Source organism: Zonotrichia albicollis, chromosome 2, assembly GCF_047830755.1.
Source record: "Zonotrichia albicollis isolate bZonAlb1 chromosome 2, bZonAlb1.hap1, whole genome shotgun sequence".
NCBI classification, from domain to species: domain Eukaryota; kingdom Metazoa; phylum Chordata; class Aves; order Passeriformes; family Passerellidae; genus Zonotrichia; species Zonotrichia albicollis.
In genome coordinates, this window is record NC_133820.1 from 5,115,978 (window position 1) to 5,138,431 (window position 22,454).

General features: G+C 46.8%; 1 protein-coding gene across 2 annotated transcripts in view; it reads left to right on the forward strand.

The window, feature by feature from the left end:
- Positions 1-16,746, forward strand: part of CD101 (CD101 molecule) — a 33,623-nt gene extending 16,877 nt beyond the window's left edge. Inside the window, exons 7-12 of one of the 2 annotated variants that reach the window (XM_074532120.1) lie at positions 1,571-1,972; positions 2,792-3,187; positions 4,981-11,269; positions 13,037-13,205; positions 14,079-15,070; positions 16,530-16,746. In XM_074532120.1, the coding sequence (XP_074388221.1) occupies positions 1,571-1,972; positions 2,792-3,187; positions 4,981-5,174 (992 nt within the window). In that variant the 3' untranslated portion in view covers positions 5,175-11,269; positions 13,037-13,205; positions 14,079-15,070; positions 16,530-16,746. Of the gene's footprint in view, positions 1-1,570; positions 1,973-2,791; positions 3,188-4,980; positions 13,006-13,036; positions 13,206-14,078; positions 15,071-16,529 lie in introns of those variants that run through there. The other variant, XM_074532112.1, reaches the window with a different exon arrangement.
- The last annotated feature ends 5,708 nt before the right edge of the window (positions 16,747-22,454 follow it).

Genomic DNA, 22,454 nt, shown 5'->3' on the forward strand with positions numbered 1-22,454 from the left:
TGATCCCTTGGAGCATACACCTCCCATTCATCCCAGTGAGTGTTGCTGTGGAAATCCTCATCACTGAGGATTATTATTGAGACAATAAGCAGATACTGGGACTTGTGAATGTCGCCCTGTGGAGCAAACTGCCAACCTTTTGGTGAAAATGTGTTTGTCTGCAGAGAGAAGGAAGAGTAATGGGGTGCAAAGAGAAAAGGATAAGCAGGGAGGTTTTGTGGGCAGATTTCACAGAGGCAGAGGCTCTACAGGGGTGTAAAGAGATATCAGTTGGGATATTTGTCTTTGACCAGTCTCAAGAGAGGCAGTGAAGGGCTCTGAAGTGGATTGCTTGAGTTTTGAGAAGGAATCCTTGAAGGAAGGGGAAATGTGAAAGCTTTTTCCTGCAGTGCCTCCTTACTCCTCATCCCTTTAGGAGAAGCTGCAGCTCCCTCTTGTCCCAAAGCCCTCTCCACAACCTGCTGCCACCACATCCCTTGGGACTGGGAGGGAGAGTGCCCTGCTGAGCCTGTGGCCAAGGACAGGGGTCTGAGACATTCTGAGGGACCATCTCAATGTGAACTCTGCTGCCTGTCCCCAAACCAGCACCCAGGGGCCGAGCCTTAAGGGAGCTCAGTTGTCCCCAGCCTCTGTGGCAGAGGGTGTCCTGCTGCTCAGCTCATATGCAAGGAAAGGGCTAAGAATGGAAACTCAGCCTACAGTCCCTTAAAACCCTGATGGTGAGGAATTTCTCCCTACCTGAGGGTAATACCTGTGTGTATTCCTTCCCCTGACTGCTGAGCATGGATGGAGGGGAGGGTGTAGGGAAATGCGGGTGGCTGGAGGACCTTTAAAGATATGGATTTGCAGCCTTTTCCCTGCTGGAGAAGAGGTTCCAGCAACAGGTGATGTGCTGTGGGAAGAGGTTCCCTCAGAGCAGGAGCAGCACAGACACATCAGGATCAGGATTTCCCTCTGCCCAGGGCAGAGCTACCAGCAGCACCATCCCTCTGCTCTCCTCAGCTGCACAACGCTGAACAATCTCTGGGTGTGATCACAGAGGGTGTGCAGGACTCTGGTGTGTGGTTTTGGATTAATAACCACAGCAAACACCTGAGATGGCAACTGTTAGTGAAACCCACAGAGGCTCTGTAGTCTCTCTGTGATAAAAGACATGTGTTCACAGTCTCCAAAGCTGTGGGCTGCTTTTGTCACGTATGTGTGAGCCTGCTGATGGGAGCAGTGGTAGACAGACACATTTGCTTCAGACAGAGGCTTTGCCTCCCAGCTCCAACACAATGGCTGCCTCCATCCCCCATTCCTGCTCCGTGGTCTCCAAGGCACCTCCTCTGCTACTCTCCTGCCCACTAACACCCAGCTGTGATTCCCTGCTATTGTTTGAACAAGGCTGTGTGGATTTGCTCTTTCCCTCCTCCCTCTGCTCCAGCATCCCCTAACGAGCCTTTTTCCTCTGTGTACCCTCTTCCTTACTCCTCTTCCAGTGTGTTTCTCTCAGCTTTATTCCCCTCCTTGTCAGTATCCCTGTACTGGCAGCTGCATCTGGCATGACTGTTTTGTTTCTCCATTTTAGAGAGCAAGCTTCAGGTTGATATGAAAGACAGCTCTGTGGAAATTGCCAGTGGTAATGCAGCCATTCAGTGCAGGATTGTGTTTGCCCAGGAAAATTCACAGTTTGCTGTTACCTGGTACCTCCTGCCTCCTCTGGCAGACACAAAACCCCTGCAAATCCTCAGGGCCAACCACAGCAGCGTACTGGAGTACGGGTCTGAATTCAGCTCTCCTGCACAACAGTCCCGCTTCCTGAGCCAGAGAGTGTCCAGCAGCCTATTCCAGCTGCAGATCCTGTCTGCAGACCTGGGGGACCAGGGCAGCTACTACTGTGTGGTGGAGGAATGGCTCTGGCTGGTGGATGGCTGGTACAAGCTCGGAGAGGGAACATCGGGAAGGACCACGCTGAAGCTCAAACTCTCAGGTGAGCAGGTGTTATCCCTTGTGTACGTGCTGCTGGATCAGCTTATGACAGGCCCCTGCCAGGCCTCTCCTAAGCTGGCAGGGCTTAGGAAAAGCAGCAGCTCCTGTGTTGGATCAGAGGCTTAGGGATGCAGGAGTTGTCAGTGCCTCTCAAAGGGAAATAGGGAATTAGGAAGATTTACCACATACTCCCAAGCCAACCGAGCTGCTATTTTTGCTACTGGCAGATGTAGTGGAATGCTTCACAACAAAGTGAATTTTGGCCTTTTTCTTTTCCCTCCAACACCTGGTGCACTTGGGTGGTTGTGCAATGCTGTGAATAGAGAAGCTGCCCTTACCTGGTGCTGCTGAGCATCCTGAAGGAAGACACGTGGTTTTCCTTACCCTGCAGCAAGCACATTGCTGCTAAGGAACAAGACTGGAGGTTCAGCTGCTCTCACCTTAATCACTGCACCTCTGGGGTGCATGGTGGGTCTCCCTGGCTCAGTTCTTCCCTCTCTCAGCCTGACTCCAGCTCTAAATAAAGTGCATCAGAGAATTCCAGCTTCCTAAACAGCTTTTGGTCCGCAAGATGCCTTTATCACTTATTTGGAGGGGGTAGGAAGCATTACTGCACAGGGGGCAGAGATGATGGGCAGGGTGGGGATGCAACAACCCAGGGAGAATGAGTCACAGCAGCAAGGGGCCTGTGGGAGGCCATTCCAATCCCTCACACTTCGCTCCAGAAGGTTCCTGTCAGCCTGTGGGTGCGGGCAGAAGTGTTTTTACAGCTGTACAACACCACAACATCTCTTTCTGCTCTCACTCTTCCCCCGCACAGAGCGCGAGCTGCAGATGGAGAAAACCAACGGCAGCATCTCCGCGCGGGAGGGCAAGGAGGCCACGCTGCCCTGCCGGCTGCAGGGAGCCCTCCTGCCCCGCTCACAGCTCTCAGCCACGTGGTTCCAGGTGCGGGGCAGCGGCCGTGACGGTGCCCTGCTGTCCCTGCGGCGCGATGGCACCGTGCAGTACCCCGAGGGGCACCTGGCAGCCAGGCTGTTCCTGCGCCGGCCCTCCGCCCGCGACTTCAGCCTGACGCTGAGCAGCGTGGAGAGCGGAGATGCTGGGGCGTATTACTGCCAGCTGCAGCAATGGCAGCAGCAGGGCGAGGGCAAGGACTGGTCTGTGCAGGCCTTGGCACGCTCAGGGCACACCCAGCTCGTCACCATCCCGCCAGGTAACAGTGCTGGGTGCCAGGGGCTGGTCCCCTCCTCTCCACAGAGCCATGCTGGGGCCAGGACCTCAGTGGTTTGGGGGGAAAATTCTTGGTGTGACTTCTCTGGAAGGTCTGTCTAGGCTGAGATCTCTCTAAACTTCACTTTGGGGTGAGTGGAGTCGCCTGCTGGGTGCAAAGGTAGTGTCACAGACATGTTTTATGAAAAATCCTTTCCTTAGGATTTTTCCTCCTGAGAAGCTGAGAGGCCTCAGGAACAAAATGTAAACATTGATTATCTGCTGCTGTGGAATGCAGCAGGTGCATTTGCGATTGGTCTCATGTGGTTGTTTCTAATTAATGGCCAATCACAGTCCAGCTGTCCAGACTGTCTGGGTCAGTCACAAGCCTTTGTTATAATTTTCTATTCTAAGCTAGCCTTCTAAAGAAATCCTTTCTTCTATTCTTGTAGTATAGTTTTAATATAAGATATATATCACAAGGTAGAATTCTATTCTGGTAGGAATCCAGAATCACTGGATTCTGCATGCAGAAGTTTAAGTAAATAAAAGCAAAGGTTTCAGTCAGGTGCACGCAGCATTTTTAGGAGGGTAATAGGCAAGAGTTGTTGCTGCTTTGAGAGAATAGGAGGCTCAGATGACCCATGTGGAGGAAAAAATATAAACTGTGAGATCAATCATGATGCACCCAGCTGAGAGGATCCTGCACTTGTACTCACCTTCAGCTCTGGAGTTGCCATGCCTGAAGCCAGCCTGGATGCCTACACGAGTTCTGGCTTCTGCAGCAATTCCCAGAGCTGAGCAGCATGGAAAGAGAGACCCTGCAGAGCCCTCCCCTCTGCCTGCTGCTCCCACAGCCAGGCACAGGCCTGCTCTCATGGCTTTGCACCTACAGCAGAGCTAATCTGGATTTAATTGCACAGAGAGGGACTGACAGCACTTCATCCCCCCTGCTGCTGTGTTACTGCTGTTATCCATCACAGCTCTCTAGCACGCAAGATTTCTCCTTCATCAGCTCCCTCTAGCTCTTGTTACCCATTACTGGTGGAAAAACCATTGCTAAAATTGCTCAGTAACTGGTAGTAAATTCTCCTCCAATTTTTGAATAAGTGTTTTTGCCAAGTGGTTTTCACAAAAGGCCAAAGATTAGCTGGGTGTTTTTTCTTTCTCCCTCTCTTTTTCCTTTTTTTTATTTTGGGTGGCCATGTGTGTGCATGTGTGTTCCTCCAGTGATGCAGGCATGTTTGAAGTACCCAGCAGCCTTCCCCTCAGCTGGGGAGGTGTTCTGCAGGAGCTGCCGGGGATGAGGATGATGCTCACAGCTGCCTGCTGCTCATTGGGGATGAAATACAACAGCAGATCAGCAATAACAAGGAGGGGCAGATGTCTGGGGGGGACAGGCATCTCTTGGTTTGGTTTCCTTTGCTTTCCTCTTATCCCATCTTGCTCAGGGGTGCAGCCTCTGACATATTTCTGCCTCGTCCCACTGTCAGTGGTGTCAGACAGGGTGTGTTGCTTTTCCTCACTGAGCCCAGTCTGGAATGGGTTAGCAGAAGAACTGGGCTGTTTCTGTTGGGATGTTTCAGATGAACAAGCCAGGGCCTTATCTGACCTCCCCAGACAAGAAATTGAGGTAAATTACCTGGTTTCTCTCTCCCTTCTCCTCAGGTAGCCTGTATGAATTCTTAAAAATTGGTAGCTGTTGAAGATTGAGGGAAAAGTGTTTAAAAAATAGCACCTAGGAGTGAGAAACTCAAACCAGCTTGGGGCCTCATTTTTCTTTCTTTTTTCTTTCAGAGTCAACTGTTTTGTCTAGGATCTGCTCATCCCCACCACTGCTGAACTTCATCTTATACCTACCACTGGTTCTGATCCTTCTGCTGGCCCTTGCTGTCTTCTGCTGGTACTGCAAATTCAGGAAAAGCAAGAAGAGCAACATGACTGGATGGATGATGGAACTGGACGGGAATGAAGAGGCCAAGAAAACTTAGCTGGTCTGTGGACTAGCAGAGCTGGACAGCTGAGGAAGACTGAGTACTTGCAGAGGGGCTTTTTATTGTTTTGTAGTGGCTCTTGCAATAAATCCTTGAAATTGTGTGTTTGTTTTTGATATAATGAGGCAGCTTTGGAATTACTAAGCAAATAGGGTTTACATAATAAGTGTTTCTGTCTTTTAGGTTCCCATTTCCTGCTCTGTTTGTTGGGGTCCATTTGGAGGCCCTTGCAATGTGCATCTCCCACTGTGGATGGAAGTGGTGTTATTCCTCTGCAGGAATAAAGGGAAAACACAGCTCTTTCTGTGCTGTGACACAAAAGTACCACATTTCTACTCATTTTAAGTGTCATGACAAAGCTATGTGGTATCCAGGCTAAAAACCAGTGGTAGAACTGGAAGTGGAATATTGGTGTCCCATTTCAGTCATCGCCCTTGCCTTTGCCCACTCTTTGCTGGGGAAGCTCTTGGACACCTCTGTTTTCACATCCTGAGAGTGCCCAAAGAGCATCACCTCTCCAACATTAAATGGGTTTTCATCAAAACCTGTCACAGGAACATGAGAGACTGAGCAAGGCTGGCTGGGCCTGAAAAAAGTCCAGAGCAAAGGAATCACAGCCATTCACAAAAAACCAAATCCTGTTGACCCAGTAAAGGACTGACATGGAGTCTTGGATCCCAGAATGAAGATGTGGACACCAAACCATCTTGGAGATGAGCCTACAAAGTTCCAGCTCCCTTCTTTGCTTCTGCTGTAGGAGAAGACAGTGTCCAGCCCCTGGCACCTGGGCTCTCTGTGGGTCAGGAAGCTGCACAGCTGGCACCTGGTATTAGACACATCCAGGTTGTCCCATGTAATAAAAAAAAAATATGTGTGCTTGTGGGGCAGCTCCTCTATACCCTGGAGTCCAGGGCTCACCTTTTCAAGGCTGAGGAGCTCTGCTACCTGATAAATAGCTGGTATTGTGCAAAATGGGATGTGGTCCCAGCGAGCTGTAAGGTCAGGTATCAGGGCAACACTCTGAGCATGTTCCTCAGACCAAAGCAGCTTTATAGAAACCACAGCAGACACTGAGAGACCTGCTTCCTGTGACCACAGAGAGATCTGGAGACACAACAGCCCCTCTAGATGACCTGTTCTTTCACTTTGTTTGCCATTAGGAAAGCTGCCTGACTTTATCCTGAAGAACTGGCAGGTGCTTCAGTCCCTTGAAAATGCAGTTTTTGCACACATCTGCTGCTGTTTCCCTGTTCAGCCACCTCTGTCTGTGCGGGCTGCTTCCAGCTTTGTCAGTCTTTCCCTGCGGGATGTTTTCTGGGCCCCGTGCAGCTTTTCCCTTTGCTGCCCTGACCCCAGCTGCCTCTCCCGCAGCGTGAGCGCTCAGAGCTGCGTGTGGGGCTCTCTGCAGAGGTTTCCCCCCTGCCTGGTGGGTTATGTCCCGTTTACACATCCCAGTGGGATGTTTGATTTCCTCTTTGCCGCGTGTGACGGCGCGGCGCTGTTTGCGCTTGGCTCGTGACCATCAGGCTCCTCTCTGCAGATTTGCTGTCTAGCAGGTTGTGTCTCCACTGTGTGCTCAGGCTGTTGGCTTTTCCTGTCTAACTGCAGCCCTATTTTCATGGGGGTGTTGAGCAGCTTTTGGCACCAGTTTGTGGAAGATGCTGCTGTCTGTCTTAGCCCTGTCTCGGTGAAGCTTTAACTCTTGGGCCGGTTTCCGTCTGTTTGCCAGAGAAGCAGATGCTCCTGGGATATTAAACTCCTACAGGTTTCATGGAAAGTGGTAAGTGGATGAAGGATAGGAGGCAGGCCACCAAGGGAAGGCTGCAGTGTGAGCTGCCCACCTCGTGCCTCGTTTGTGTTTAGGGGATATGGAAAGGAGATGCACATGTGTAAGGGCATGGGAAAGGGAGGAAAGAACTGCTTTTCTCTATCAACTGTTAACAATAAATATATGCATGTAGCTTATCTGCTAATTTTGTGCTGTTTATCCAGTTTTTCATTTGGATTGTTTCCTTAGTTTGCTCAAGAATACCCTGGGAGCCTACAAACCTTGGTAAAGTCAAGAGTATATGATGCCTGCTGCTTATCCCTTCCCACCAGGTTTTAAGTCTTATTGCAAGGGAGATAGGTAGGTCTACTTTGGTTTTGTTCAAAAAACAAATATTTTGTTGGTTTTTTCTTGCATTCTTTTTAGTACTTTTAAGTACTTTGTCCCTGTATCTCCCTGGGGATTAAAGTTAAAAAGATGGTGCTCAGTTTGCACTTTTTAAATATAATTTTGCCCTCGCCTCACTTGGTATCTCACACCTCCTCAGATATTACCACAGCAAACTACTAATAGATGGCTTGACAGCCCATTCTTTATGTGGCCTAGGATGAACCTCATCAAGACCATCTTTCTAGTCAAAATGGGAATTATTTAGGCTGCTACTCATTACCAGAATGCTGGGGACAGCCCCTACCCTGCTGTGGCAGTCACATGTGTGGGTCAATCTCCAAAAGCTGTGTGAGCTCTCTGAGTGACCTGGGTTTGGTGCACCCCCCAGAATTATGCTGTCCCCCTCACTCAGCCACCTCAGGAGCCCATGGTAGGTCTGTGCAGGGATCTTTTCTGCAAACAAAAAGCTGCAACACGAGGTGGTTGTGTCTGGTGGACTGGGAGAACAAGGTTGGCAGAGAGAGGGAGGTTTCTCCATCAACTTTCTTCCTCTGTGCCATTTTTGCTCAGTTAACCTGAGCCCCATAAGTAGCAGCTTCCCATTCATGCAGGTATTAATTCAAGTTTGTAAGTGTGCCTAGGGCCATGATGAAAGGGTCTGCAAGGAGAATGTGTGTTTTTGCAGCAGTGGGCTTTTCCCCCTGTTTTTTCTTCTGGCTTTGCTGGGTCATTGCCAAACCTTTAGCTGACTAAATGTTTAGGATGTATTTTTTTCCATGAGTAGACTTTGCATTCCAGCTGGTTCCTGCAGCCCTGCCTGTTTTGTGTATCCTTTGGCCTTGGTCTTTGGCAACTTAGACAAAGCAGAACCACTGATAGAACTCTGAACCTTCCTTAGCCATTAAGAAACTGCTACATTGGATCTTCCTGCTCCTGGACTTTTTTGGTCCTTCACAAATCACCTGCTCCTCCCTCTTTTCTTCCAGAGGATAATATGGCATTATGTAATTATTATTGTTATAGTTGCAGTTGCACAGGGCTGGAAGGGAGTAATGCCTTGCAGGGCAGAAGCAGCACAGCTGCGAGGTGGGAAGGATGGATGAGAGGTAGGAAGGATGGATGAGAGGTGGCAGGGTGGAATCTGTCTCAGTTTGCTGCCACAGCAGGCAAGAGGAACCAGCTCAGTGTCCTTTTAGCCAGCTGCACTCCCCAGAAAGGATTCTGGCTGTGGTGGTGTGGGACTGACAAGATTAATGTATGTACCTGTGCTGTACCTACTCCTTGTAGGGGTGAGAGGAACTTTCATTTCTAGGGCTGTCGACAAAGTGTGAAAATTGACCTGCTGTGGGGAGAACTCCGGTTTTATCATTATTTTAAGCATGAGGGAATTAATGGGTGAGTGCTGGAAGCAGTAAGGCATACCAGGAGGGGCTGTGACTGCTCCCAGCCCCCTCGTGGGTTGCTAATAGGGAGGAGAGGTCCAGTGTCCCATTTGAAAGAGAAGGGCCATGACCAATCGATGTTCAGTGCGGCGGCAATGCCTCGCGCCGTGGCCGCGGGATGAAAAGGCAGAGAGGCAGCCTGAACTGTAAAGACATTTCATTTCCCTGGTAATGAGGGAGACACACTGTGGCAATGAAACCAGGGAGAGAGAGGCTGAGATGCTAATTTCTGCTCCTGCTGCCGCTGCTGCTTTGATCTGAAGCAAATGCCCGTTTTAAATTGCAAGCGGATGCGAGTCAGATATCATCCAGCCAGTGGCTTACAGGCTTAATGGAGTGGGACGTGCGCTGCTGCCTGGTAATGTTGGGAGAGGCAGGCAATTCAGAGAGGAATTACTGAAGGGCTAAAGAGACAGGGAGCCAGGGTAGGGGGGATGTCACAGGCTAACTCTGTGGGGCACAGTGTCCCCTGCTTTCTGTCCTGGTGTCACTTGCCCGTGTTTGAAGGCACACATCCTGCAAGGGCATCCTGCTCTTTGGTCTCAGAACATCAATTTGGGGCGCTCTCCAGGTGAGGCAAAGGCATGGGAATTTAGATGTTGTTCATTTTGTGCTATCATTTGGGCATTTAATTGAACATGAGCAAGATAACTGACAAAGATATTCTGGGACAGACCCAGAGGCTCTTTGGGATGGAGTCGTTAATCCAGAAGCAGTGACTGGGAGCCTGGTAGCTGATACTGGACAATGGCATCTTCTGGAGATTCTTTTGGGGAAAGACCTGAATTATCTTGAAGAACTAATGTCTAAATATTTATTATATTTATATTTATTATACTCTTCACTAACACAAGGCTTTTGGGTCTAGGATGAGGCTGGAGTTTATTGTGTGCCTCCTGTGGGTATCCAGAGGTTTGGATGTCTCTGCAAGATGCTGCACTTGACCAGGCAGTCTTGAGAAATCTGAGGGACCTGCAGGGAGCTGCAGGGAGGATTGACCTCTGCACTAAGCAAAGAAATGGTCTGGCTATTGAAAAAGGCTCACAAATCTGTAAGGTTCTTTGAAGGAGTCAGCATGTGAATAGGGAAAATCTCGTGGCTGTAGTCTGTGTGGAGCCAAGAGGCTCCACAATGTCCATGGTTATTACAGAAACTAAGTAATGGAGGGACAAAACTGGCAGCTCCTCGCAGGGCTGAGCTATTTGTTAAAAATACCAGGCAGAAAAGAAGGTAAGTGGTTCTGACAGAAAAGGGAGGTCACCAGCAATGAGACCTGTGCTGCTCTGCGAACGCAGAAATGGGCTGGAAAAGAGGATGATTGATAAACAAAGAAAGATAATATTAAGTTAATCAAGGCATTAGTAGTAAGGGCTGACTCTGATGAAATTCACAGGGTGCTATGAGACTGAGTGGCTGGGTAATGAAACAGGACATGACTTTTGTGTAGGTGACTGTAAAGTGAGAGATGGTGGCAAAAACTAACCAGTCTTAGCTTCAGGTATGAAACGATGGAGTCTGAGCTGACCACTGTAGTTCAGAAGAAAAACCTTCATGTGAGAATAACCAGGTGTGTGTAACAGCTGCACGATGATCAGAGCAGCCAAGACAGCAAAACCAGGAGTGAGTTATCAGGAAATAAAGACAAAAAGATAATTCTGCTGCTGTGTACACCTGGGGAGCATTCACACCTTCCATGAAGGGCTGTTCCTCCTGCCCCACAAAGGACAGCACACCTAGCCAGGGCACAGGGAGCGCTGGAAAACAGTTTTGGGTTTTTTCCTAAATATGCTTTTAAAAGCATTAGAATTCCCTTTCAGTACAGTAAATCATGTTAATCTGTAGGCCACTAGGCAAGATGAAGCTTTTAGATTATCCATTATCCTTTCTTTTTCTACAGCATTCAAAGACTTCACACTATCACAATAAGATAGTTGAGAATTTTTTCTGCTTAACAAATGAGGGAACTTAGAGATAGGGGTTTGCTGTGAAACAGGCAAAGAAATAGGAAATCTGTTTTTTTAGAATATCTCTAGAGAAAGAGACAAGAGAAAAGACTGGCTCTAATAGTGAGAATCAAAGGGAAAAATCTCTCTGCTGGATCCAAAATAAGTTTCCATAGAAACAGATTTTTCAGAGAATGAATTACTGCAGTATGAAATTAAGATTGTGGATCTAATTCTGCAAAATATTTAAGCATGTTCTTTGCTTATCCCTATTCAGTTCAAGATGCAAGTGTGTGATTTCCATGGAGGCTTATGTGCTTTATTTGATGGAGGTAGAAATAAGGGCAAGCTGCACTGAAGTGGGATCCAGGTTTTCTTGTGCTTCCTTGTCACTGACAAACTTGCAGCTTATTTTTCATGGCAGCATGTGTTGCTTTGCTGTCAGAAATGTGTAGGCCCCAGTGCCTCAATCTGAGAGTTCAGCACAAAGTTCCATCAGACTCTTGCCACTGCTGGGGAGTGGAGTCAGCAGAGTTTTTACATTGCTGGGTACGTTATTGTTTTGTTAATTAACTTTTTTTTTCTATTTATGTGCAGGTTTAAGTTTAAATGGGATACTTACTCTGTAAATGAATGCCATGGTGATTATCAGATAATTAATTTGAGAAGTGATGTATAAGAGGTTGAGATTTGCTCATAATCTGTCTTTTGTGCACCTCTGTTTGTGGCCCACAGATATTTTAAACACAGGATAGGTACTTAATATTTTGCATGCTAATTGCTTTTATTGTAAGTGTGTACTGCTAAATGATTTGGTTTAGTTTAAGCTCTTTAAAGCTGTTTTGTATATCTTTTTCTCCCCTCTGTGTTGTGACTTTATTCTTAGCAGAATTAACAGGAGAAATAAGGTTTGACTCAGAGTTTTATTTCCATTTACTGTACTTGGAATAGATGAAGCTCTTGTGTAGCCAAGCTGCAGCTACTCTTCTTCATGCAAACTTTCTATGTTCTTATTCCCTCTTTATTTCACATATTCCTCTTTATTTCACATCTTCCAGCTTTTTATTTTGGGAGGTGTATATATGTAGACCCCCTTCCAAGCATTTCCCAGCAGCACTACAGAGCCCAAAAAATGAACTTAAGCCTAGTGCTAATAGTGCTTTGGGACTCTGTTTGAGATGATGCAGGACAAATAATCCTCATGGAAATTGCATATAATTTTTTTGTTCCCTTCTCTGAGCCCTTGTGCTTGTCCCAGCCAAAATAAACTCTCAAGGCATTTAAACAATCCATCTTCACATAATATGTCAGTGTTCCATCTTAACGTGGAAGCCCTTGACTTGCTTGGGTCCAGATGAACTCTTTCCCCTGCTTGTCACCCAGGTGTGGCTGCAGGGGTTCCTGCCTGCCCTGGGGTGGTGATGGTCACAGATGGTGAACCTGGAGCCCAAATCCTTAGCAGGGGAACAGCAGCAGCAGCTGAAACTGTCCCCTGGCACCACTGAGCTTCAGTGTTCCCTTACAGCTGGAAAGCATTGTTTCTCAAAGTTTCCCCTGACAGGGAGATGGAAGACACACTTCATCTCCTGGAGACTCCTTGTGCTTGCTTTGCTGGCATCCTCCCCTCCTCCTCCTCCTCCTCCTCTCTGTTTTGGGACAGATTTTTTGTTTAGTCAGTGCCTGCCACGCTGGTACCATCAAAAGGGTACATGTGTGGTGGCAGAGGTTCTGCCTCTCCTTTGGTGCTGGTTTTCAGCTCCAAGCTTTGCAAGGTGTGAGGGAGGGATGCTGTCAGAGGATATTCCATTTCTGCAGCAAAACCACTGAGGGGAGCCTAATGGACAGCTTTTCTTCTCAGATGATTTCAAATCCCTGAGGAGGCCATGACCTGTGTCAGGGACAAAAATGTTGAACAGATTTGCATGGGAAAAGCAAATTTTGCTCCCCTTTTGCTGCCTCCTCAGACCTCTGGCCCCACATGCTCAGCAGAGAAGAAGCCAACCTTGCTCACTCCCCTGCCAGGCATCCCAGGCCCACCACACAAATTGTGGAGTGCACAAACCTTCCTCTGTGCTTCAGACCCGAGCCAGGTGAGCACATCCCCACACAGAGCAGCTTTGCTGGCCCCCAAGCCAGACACATCTCCCCTTTGAACTTGCAAAGCCTGCAGTTGGCACGCTCAGCTGAAGCAGTGAGAATGGATAAAACCAATCTATTTTTAATCCAGTGCAAGATCTCTTAATCTTGGCTATTTTTTTCATAATTGGTTCTGTTTTCTGCTAATGATCTGAAATTTAGCATCTATTTCTGCCTCAGATATTCTGATAACTGGTGCTGAGGAAGAAGATTAGGACTGTTTTTAGCACTGAAGGCTGCAGGACATATGGATGCTGCAGACCTGTTAGTGACAGACAGAAAGTTGTTTGGAGGCAACAGGACAGATTGTCTGGGATTCCTGGCTGAGTCCCAAGGAAAGGCTGATGAGGTAAGCAGTGCTGGGAAAATCCTGTTAGGGAAGGAAAAGAGCAGGCTGGAGCTGAGAGATCACTGGATGCACTGCACTGAATATGCAGTTTCTCTCCAAAATTGAATTCACTTTTGGCACAGAAATGGGATTCATATTTCTCTCCTTGGTGCACTTGCTTCCTTAGCAGGCTGGTGAGGCACTCTCGACTGTCCAGCTTTTTGTAATGGGTTAAGACCAAAACCTTGTTCTGAACCATTGAGGCTGCTGGTTCAGGTTGGGATCAGACATTTCTGTCTCCATCCCATCTGCAGATCCACAGTGTGGGATGAACATCTGGAGCAATATCCCCACATCTGGTGCCTGTTGATATGACAGAAATGTTCCAGTGTAGAAATGTTCCTTGTTGAGCTGGAGGGGGCTGTTTCCAAATTCGGGCAGGGCATTTTGGGCAGGGGGAATGTGTACACACACATTTGGTAACACCACCACCACCATTCCTCCAGTCCTGGGAGCTGCCCTGTGGCTGCAGTCTGTTTCCATGCTGGGCATGCTTTACACTTCCCTTTGGTCTAAGGGTGATTTGTGCCCCTTCCCCTACAATAAGTGGATTAGCTGTGATTTATTTGGGACAGGCTTGGGCCTGGTGATTTGTGCGCTGCTGTGGGTGTAGGAGTTGTGTGATCTCATGCAAAGAGTGATTGCTGCAAAGTGCAAAGGCACAGATTAGGACAAATGACACTCTGGGTCCAAGAGCTGAATGGGGATGTGGGTGGGATATCCAAAATCCTTCAGGTGCATTCTTAAATGCATTCTCTTCCACTCCCTGCACCCTTCTGATTATGGACAACAAAGTGGCAGGTTTGTCTCCCCTTTCATTCTCTGCTTTTTCAGGAGGAGGTGAGAGGAGAAGCAAAGGACCGAATTCTTCTGCAGAAGAAAAGAAGCAGAAAAGGGATCTGCAAGCAGAGACAATGCTGCTCCTGTCAAGGGCATGTGCTGTCTGGTCAGGGCACAGCCATGATTCCCTCTGGTAGGAGACAGGGGAGGGAATTTTGGGAGGGATGGATGGAGGCAGTGTCCCTGAGTAGCAGGAAAAGTGCCTGGGAGGGGCCCTGCAGAGGCGTCAGGAGGGGCAAGGACCTTGAGGGAAGCTGGAGTCTGGAGATGGGACCAGTGTCAGAAGCACAGAACAGCCCAGGCTGGAAGAAACCTCCCAAGGTCATCTGGTTCAACCTTTCATGGGAAACAGAGAGTGTAGATGAGATTCTCTGGCACCCTGTGCAGTCACATCTTGAAAACTTTCAGCAGTGAGGCTCCACCACATCCCATGGGAGTCATTCCAGTGATTGATTTGTTCTCACTGTAAAAAAACATATTTGTTATATCCAGATGAAATCTCTCCTCCTGCAACTTGTACCCTCTCCATGTGGCTCCTTGTGAAGAGACAACCTCTGTCTAAATTGTAGTGACCCTTTAGGTTCTGGAAAACTGTGATGAGGTTCCTCCCCAAGCCTTCTCCAGGAAAAAAAGACCTTATTACTTCAGTTCTTCCACATGCTGAAGGATCTCCAGCTCTTTGATCATTTTTGTGGCCCTCCTTTGGCCTCTTTCCACTCTATCAACACCTTTTTTTGTGTTGTGGGGACCAGAAGAGGATACAGGATGACAGGTCTGGACAAGGACTGGGGAGAGTGGGACAATCACATCTGCATTTCTGCTGGCAGTGTCCCTGTGGGTGCAGCCCCTGGTCTGATTTGCCTTTGTCACTGCAGTGCTGCACTCCAAACATCTCAGCTGTCCCCTCAATCCTGATGGGAATTTCCTTCAACTCCAGACTCCAGGACTTCGTTAAAAACCCAACTTTATTCCCAGAATGTCTGCAGGTAAGCATTACATGGATTTCTAATATTATTTGATATTTCTATATATGGATTTTGGGGTTTGTTTTACAGTGCAGCAGCAGGAACAAATCAGCTTGGATTTGTTGGGCCAGAGGAGGTTTTTGCGTGTCCCTCATTGCCCACCCTGCATTCCAGACCCCCATGAAGATGAAATCCAGAGCAAACCTTGACTTCTCAATCTATGAGAAAATGCATTGCTTAGAAGAGCTCCCTAAAGCAAATTTCCCAGGATTTTTGATTGAAGAAATCCCTGCAAGCAGTTTGCAGTGAGACTGGAGGTGGCATCCCAGCTTGGAAAAGGTGTCAGGAATGAGGGATGCACACAGGGAGAGCTGGGAAGGGGAGAGGTGGCACTCCATGCTCCATGGAAATCCAGGAGCTCCTCATTTCCACAGATGGATTTCCCTGCCTGTGGACTCTGACATGAATTCAGTGATAGATGATGGACTGGCTGTAATGCCAGTCTTATTTCAGAGCTGAATCCAGGGAAAATCTGTCACTGGTGCTGCTGGAATTTGGAATTCTGAGCTTTGTTCTGCTGCAGGGGAAGCAAATCCAGCCCTTTCCTTTTGGAATGGCTCTAAATGGGGAATGAGAGCAGAGGTGGCTGCTGGGGCAGGCCATGGAATTGTTTGGGATATTCGGGGCACAGGGAGCTCCTGCTGTCCTGGAATTGTTTGGGATATTTGGGGCACAGGGAGCTCCGAATTGTGAATTGTTTGTCCCTCCAAGGTCTCTCCAAAGTCCCTCCCAGTCCAAACCAGTCTGGGATGGGATCCTGGGCTGGGTTGGGGTTGCACCCTGCAGGTCTCTGCTCTCCTGTGTCACTCTCCTGATTAATCTCAGTAATTAATTAGTTAATTAGACTGGTTAGGTGTCATAATAGACAGAGATATGTGGGGGTTTTTATGTAGAATAGATGAATTTTTATTTAGAGTTGATTTTTATATGGTGTTAGAAGGTACTGTGTGTGACTTTAATTAATTAGTAGATTAGTGAAACTCAGATTATTACCTGGTAATGACCAATGCATGTGTTTCTCACATTTTTCTCTTTTTACATAGTTTACATTTTTTGTCTCTTGGGGAATGAGTGTTTTGCACAGCTGGGATTTTCTTTGTAGGTGTGAGCTGGTTTTTCACAAGAACAGATTGTTGTGTAAACTGATTCTTATCCTTACAATTTTTTTACTGGGAATTGAACAGGTTAACTTTAATAGCAAGGCTTGAACAGTGTTTTACAAAGTTTTTAATTGTATTTTTACTTCCCTGTAGTAGTTTATGTAACAGGGTTTGAAGCTCAGCTTCTCCTGCTCCTTCAAACCCCAGTTTGGAAAATATCACTGGTGAAACGTAGAGATTTTCACCAAACTTTTTTTTTAAACAAAAGTATAGCAGTGACATTAATGTACAATTGTAACAGCTGTGTTTGATCCTTTCAGATTTTAAAGAAGAAAGAAAACCAGAAGGCAAATGTTCTCCCAGGGAGCAGCTGAGCTCTAAGGTTCAAGTGCTCATTTTGTTTGCGGATGCATCACTAATGTTCAGAGGTTCTATTAATAGTAATAATATTTCTAAAATTAATAAATTTAATAATTAATCTATATTATAAAACTTATAAATTTAATTAAGAAATTTAATGCCATTAAAAATACTGACATTAATACAATTAATATTATTTATTTGTTTCCAGTCTCGTGTGCAGCCCACTCAGAGTTTCTCTGTTTGGAGTTCCATCCCCGTGTCAGTAAGAAAAAAACCAAAACAAAGTTTTATTGTTGAAATAAAATTTCCTTTGTTGGAACACTCAGGCTGTGTGTGCTGTGGTGCTTCTGTGACTCCTGGGAAAAATATTTCAGGATTTCAGGCTCCTGGATCCTTTGCAGGCTGATTTTGGGGCTGTTTTAGAACTGTTTTGGCAATTTCTGTTAAATTCCAGTTCATAGCGTGGGTGCTGTCAGGGAAAGGTTTAAAGTAATGAAAAATATTCTGAGAGAATGATGGACTAAAGGCTCTGATCCAGCAGGAATGAGAAGAACGTGGAGGTATCACCCAGGAAGAGAATCCAAGGGAATTCATGGGAATATTCTGAATAGTTTGAGAGTTCTTTCATAGCAATTCTAGGGAAAAAATAATTTAAAAAATATTCATATATTTATATATAAAAATATAGAATAGAAATATAAAAGAAGCATATATCTATTGTATATTTACATATATATAACATAATATATTATTATATATTATTATATATTTATATATTAATGTAAAATATATTATATAATATATAATAATATATTATATATTATTATACATTATATAATATATAATATACTATATACTATATATTATATATAGTATAAATATCTAAATATTATTTTTGAACTATATATGTACACACACACATATATATATTTATACATACACATATACATATACATACATATGTGTGTATATATATATATATGTATATAGGTGTGTATATATATATATACCCATACAATTCTAGAATTCCATAAGTTATCTCCCTCCCAATTCTAGACTATAATTCTTGGAATTTTTTTATTTATTATTAATAGGGATAAGAAATTGTTGATCTATGTTTGAGTACATGAGCAATCCATAGCTCTGTCTTCAGTCATCAATAACTGATCAAGACTTGCCAGTTTTACTGATAACAGTGATTGAATAAATCCCAAATTATTGAACTATGGACAATGTTCCCCAGGGCCACTGGGGTGGGACAGGGGAGAGGCCCCGAGACCCTGCTGGGCTCTGTCCCTGGTGCCATCTGGGATTGTCCCCGGTGTCCCTGGGGCTCTGGAGCTGCCCCCCCAGCCCTGCAGGACCTGCCAAGGCCCCAGAGCCCAGCAGGGACCCAGAGGAGCCCCAGGACATTGGGGGACACTTGGGGACACCCAGGGCACCCCCAGAGCCTCAGGACATTGGGGGACACTTGGGGACACCCAGGGCACGCCCAGAGCCCCAGCTGGGGGCACGGGGGACAGGGGAGGGAGCACAAAGCCCCCGAGAAGCCTCTGTGGGGTCAGAGCAGGGAAACTGAGGCTGAGGAGCTCACGGGGCTGCTCGGGGACACTGAGACCTGACCAGGGACACTCAGGAGCATTCTGGGGCTACTACAGGTCATTGGGGTAATCTCAAGGTCACTCCAGGTCATTGGGGTCATTTGAAGGTCATTCAAGGTCATTTGGGGTTTACTCTAGGTCATTGGGGTCTTTGAAGGTCATTCAAGGTAATTTTGGGGTTACTCTAGGTCATTGGGGTCACTTGAGGTCACTTTTGGATTTTGAGATTTTTCGAGTTTCTGACTGGGGTTACTTTAGGTCATTTTGGGGTCATGGTGGGGTCACTCCAGGTCATTGGGGTCATTTGAAGGTCATTCAAGGTCATTTTGGGGTTACTCTAGGTCATTGGGGTCACTTGAGGTCACTTTTGGATTTTGAGATTTTCGAGTTTCTGACTGGGGTTACTTTAGGTCATTTTGGGGTCATGTTGGGGTTACTCCAGGTCATTGGGGTCATTTGAAGGTCATTCAAGGTCATTTTGGGGTTACTCTAGGTCATTGGGGTCACTTGAGGTCACTTTTGGATTTTGAGATTTTCGAGTTTCTGACTGGGGTTACTTTAGGTCATTTTGGGGTCATGTTGGGGTTACTCCAGGTCATTGGGGTCATTTGAAGGTCATTCAAGGTCATTTTGGGGTTACTCTAGGTCATTGGGGTCACTTGAGGTTACTTTTGGATTTTGAGATTTTTCGAGTTTCTGACTGGGGTTACTTTAGGTCATTTTGGGGTCATGGTGGGGTTACTCCAGGTCATTGGGGTCATTTGAAGGTCATTCAAGGTCATTTTGGGGTTACTCTAGGTCATTGGGGTCACTTGAGGTCACTTTTGGATTTTGAGATTTTCGAGTTTCTGACTGGGGTTACTTTAGGTCATTTTGGGGTCATGTTGGGGTCATGGTGGGGTTACTCCAGGTCATTGGGGTCATTTGAAGGTCATTCAAGGTCATTTTGGGGTTACTCTAGGTCATTGGGGTCACTTGAGGTCACTTTTGGATTTTGAGATTTTCGAGTTTCTGACTGGGGTTACTTCAGGTCATTTTGGGGTCATGGTGGGGTTACTCCAGGTCATTGGGGTCATTTGAAGGTCATTCAAGGTCATTTTGGGGTTACTCTGGGTCATTGGGGTCACTTGAGGTCACTTTTGGATTTTGAGATTTTTGAGTTTCTGACTGGGGTTACTTTAGGTCATTTTGGGGTCATGTTGGGGTCATGGTGGGGTTACTCCAGGTCATTGGGGTCATTTGAAGGTCATTTTGGGGTTACTCTAGGTCATTGGGGTCATTTGAGGTCACTGGGGTTACTTGAGGTCATTTTTGGGTTTTGGGGTTTGAGTCTCTGAGTGGGGCCACTTGAGGTCATTTCAAGGGCACTGAAGGTCATTTGATGTCATTTTGGGGTCACTTTATGTCATTTTTGTCCCCAATAATTGATGCAGGGCTCAGAACTTGACCTCGGTGTTAACTTTCAGTTTTTATTCTGTCAGCAGTGCTGGTGCAGGAGTTGGGCTGGGGCTGCCTGAAGCCACTTCCCAAGCCAGGGGATGCCCTGGGATCCCCCATGGCAGCAGCTGAGCTCCTGTGGGGTGGGAATGGGATCCTGTCCCAGGGCCCCAGCAGGGCTGGCAGCCCCCCCTGGGTGTGGGATCCATCCTGGGCTGGCAGCAGGAGCATGGCTGGGCCCCTCCTTGGGGAGAAAATGGGAAAAATATGGGGAAAAATTATGGGGAAAAATAAATAATGGGGGGAAAATAATGGGGGGAGGGATAGTGGGGGAATAGAATGGGGAGGAAATAAGAGAGGAAAAATAATGGGGGAAAATAATGGGGAAAATAATGGGGGAAAAATAATGGGGAAAAAATAACGGGGAAGCAAGGGAAAAATAATGGGGAAAAATAATGGGGAAAATAATGGGGAAAAAATAATGGGAAAAAATTGAGAGGGGAAATGGGGGGAAAATAATGGGGAGAAAATAAGGAGAAGAAAAGGGAGGGAAATAAGGGGGGAAGTAATGGGGGGAAATGTAATGGGGAAAAGTAATGGGGAAAAGTAATGGGAAAAATGGGGGAAAAATAAGGGGAAGAAAATGGGGGGGGAATGGGGGGAAAATAAGAGGGGGGAAATAAGGCAGGAAAATAAGGGGGGAAATATAATGGGGAAAATAATGGGAAAAAATAATGGGAAAAAATAACGGGAAAAATAATGGGGAAAACCAAGGGGGAAAAAACAAAGAGGAAAAAACAAGGGGAAAAAAACAAGGGGGAAAATGGACAGAAATGAGGTAAAACTGTGGGGAAAATGGAGGAAAGGAGGGGAAAAGGGGACTAAAAGAGGGGTAAAAATAGAGGGAAATTTGGGGCAAAAATGGGGGGATAAGGGGGAGAAAGGAAAAGCAAGAGGAAGTGGAGCAAAAGGGGGGGAGTGGGAAAAAAATGGAGGAGAAATAATGGGGACAGGGTTGGGATTTTTCCAGCCCTATTTAAATGCAACACTCACAATGGCAGCACCAGCCAGGGATTTCTTGCTCCTCATGGATCCTCCTCCTCCCCAGCCTTTGGGGTGAATCCCTTTGTCCTGGTTTGAAGGTCAGGAGTCTGCCAGGAGGGCAGGAACCTTCCTGGAACAGAAAATCCCAGGAAAATCCCCTGCAGGCTGTAACTTTGAAATTATGGGGTTTTCAGGCAAAAATATAGGATGAGGAACAGCAGCTCTTTACTAGAATGTATATAATGAGGAAAACAAGCTACAGACAAAGAAAACATCCCAGTAACAATCCCAAAACCTTTTCCCACCCTTTGGGCCATTCCCCCTTGGGTGCAGCTGTGGGTACAGCACGGTGTCTGGGTAGCTGTGGGGTTTGGGTTAAAGTGGTACAAAAACCCCAAAGCAGCAGTAGGAAACACCTGGAGGAGGGATGAGGTGGAGAAGAGAGGGACAGAGGGATTTTGGGGGGTTTTCCTGGGCCATGTCCTATGGCAGGGGTGGCAGCGGGGAGAGGGGTCCGGGATTGGGGTCCTGGGTATTCCCTAAAGCACCAAACAGAGAGTCAGGGTCCCTCTGGAGAGAGGGATCAGGGATTGGGGTCCTGAGTTTCTTCTAAAGCACCAAGCAGAGGGTGAGGGTGCCCCCAGAGAGGAGTTGGGGACTGGGGTCTCAGGTTTCCCCTAAAGTACTGAGCACAGGGATTGGGGTCAGGGATTGGGGTCCTGGGTGTTCCCTAACACTGAGCAGAGGGTGAGGGTGCCCCCAGAGCAGGATCAGGGATTGAGGTCTTGGGTTTCCCCTAAAACGCCAAGCAAAAGTTCAGGGACCCTCTGGAGAGAGGGGTCAGGGATTGGGGTCCTGGGTTCCCCCTGAGCAGAGGGTGAGGGATCAGGGGTTGGGGTCAGGGTTTGGGGTTCTGGGATTTTGGAAAGACTCCAGTTCCTGGAGCTCAGACTCACCCACAGCAAGAGGAACAGTGAAGGACAGAACTCTGGTGTGGCAGGGAGTTGTCCCCACAGCAGCAGCAGTCTGGCCCCAAACACATCCCTGATCCCCAAAGGGCAGCCCTGAGCCCAGCCAAGCCCCCAGATCCCTGCACATCCCTGGAAAACCCCCAGGCATTGAGATCAGCCCTGGATAAAACCCCAACAAATCCTGATCCCCACCCCAAGCTCACCTTGTGTTCCCTGAGCACCTTCATTCCATCTCTGAGGAGCAAAAGTGAGCAAAGGTTCCTGGGAGAAAGAAATAAAAAAAAAAAGAAAAAAGGGAAAAAACATAACCTTGCACACCTGTGCGGGTTTGCACAGCTGGGATCTGGTTCTGGTTTCCCTGGGCATGGAGGGAAAGGCAGCACCAAAAATGAGCACCAAAAAATGGAGAGCAAGGACTGAAGAAGCCACACAAACGTCCTTTGATACACTAATTAATCTATGATTTAGCTTTTGTTTTGTACCAAAAATGCAGCACCAAAGGAAAGCAGCACCTCATTTAAATTAAGATTAAAAAATATTGAAGCCCCCCAAATTTCTTTTGATACAGGAATTAATGTGTTTGTTAGCTTTTGTTTTCTCCCAAAATGCAGCACCAAAGGACAGCAGCACCTCATTTAAATTAAATATAAGGTACTGAGGAGGCCACCCACATGTCCTTTGATACAGGAATTAATCTGTTATTTAATTTTGGGTTTGTGGCAAAATTGCAGTACCAAAGGAGAGCAGCACCTCATTTAAATTAAGATTTAAAAATATTGAAGAAGCTACCCAAATGCCCTTTGATACAGGAATTTGTTATTTAACTTTT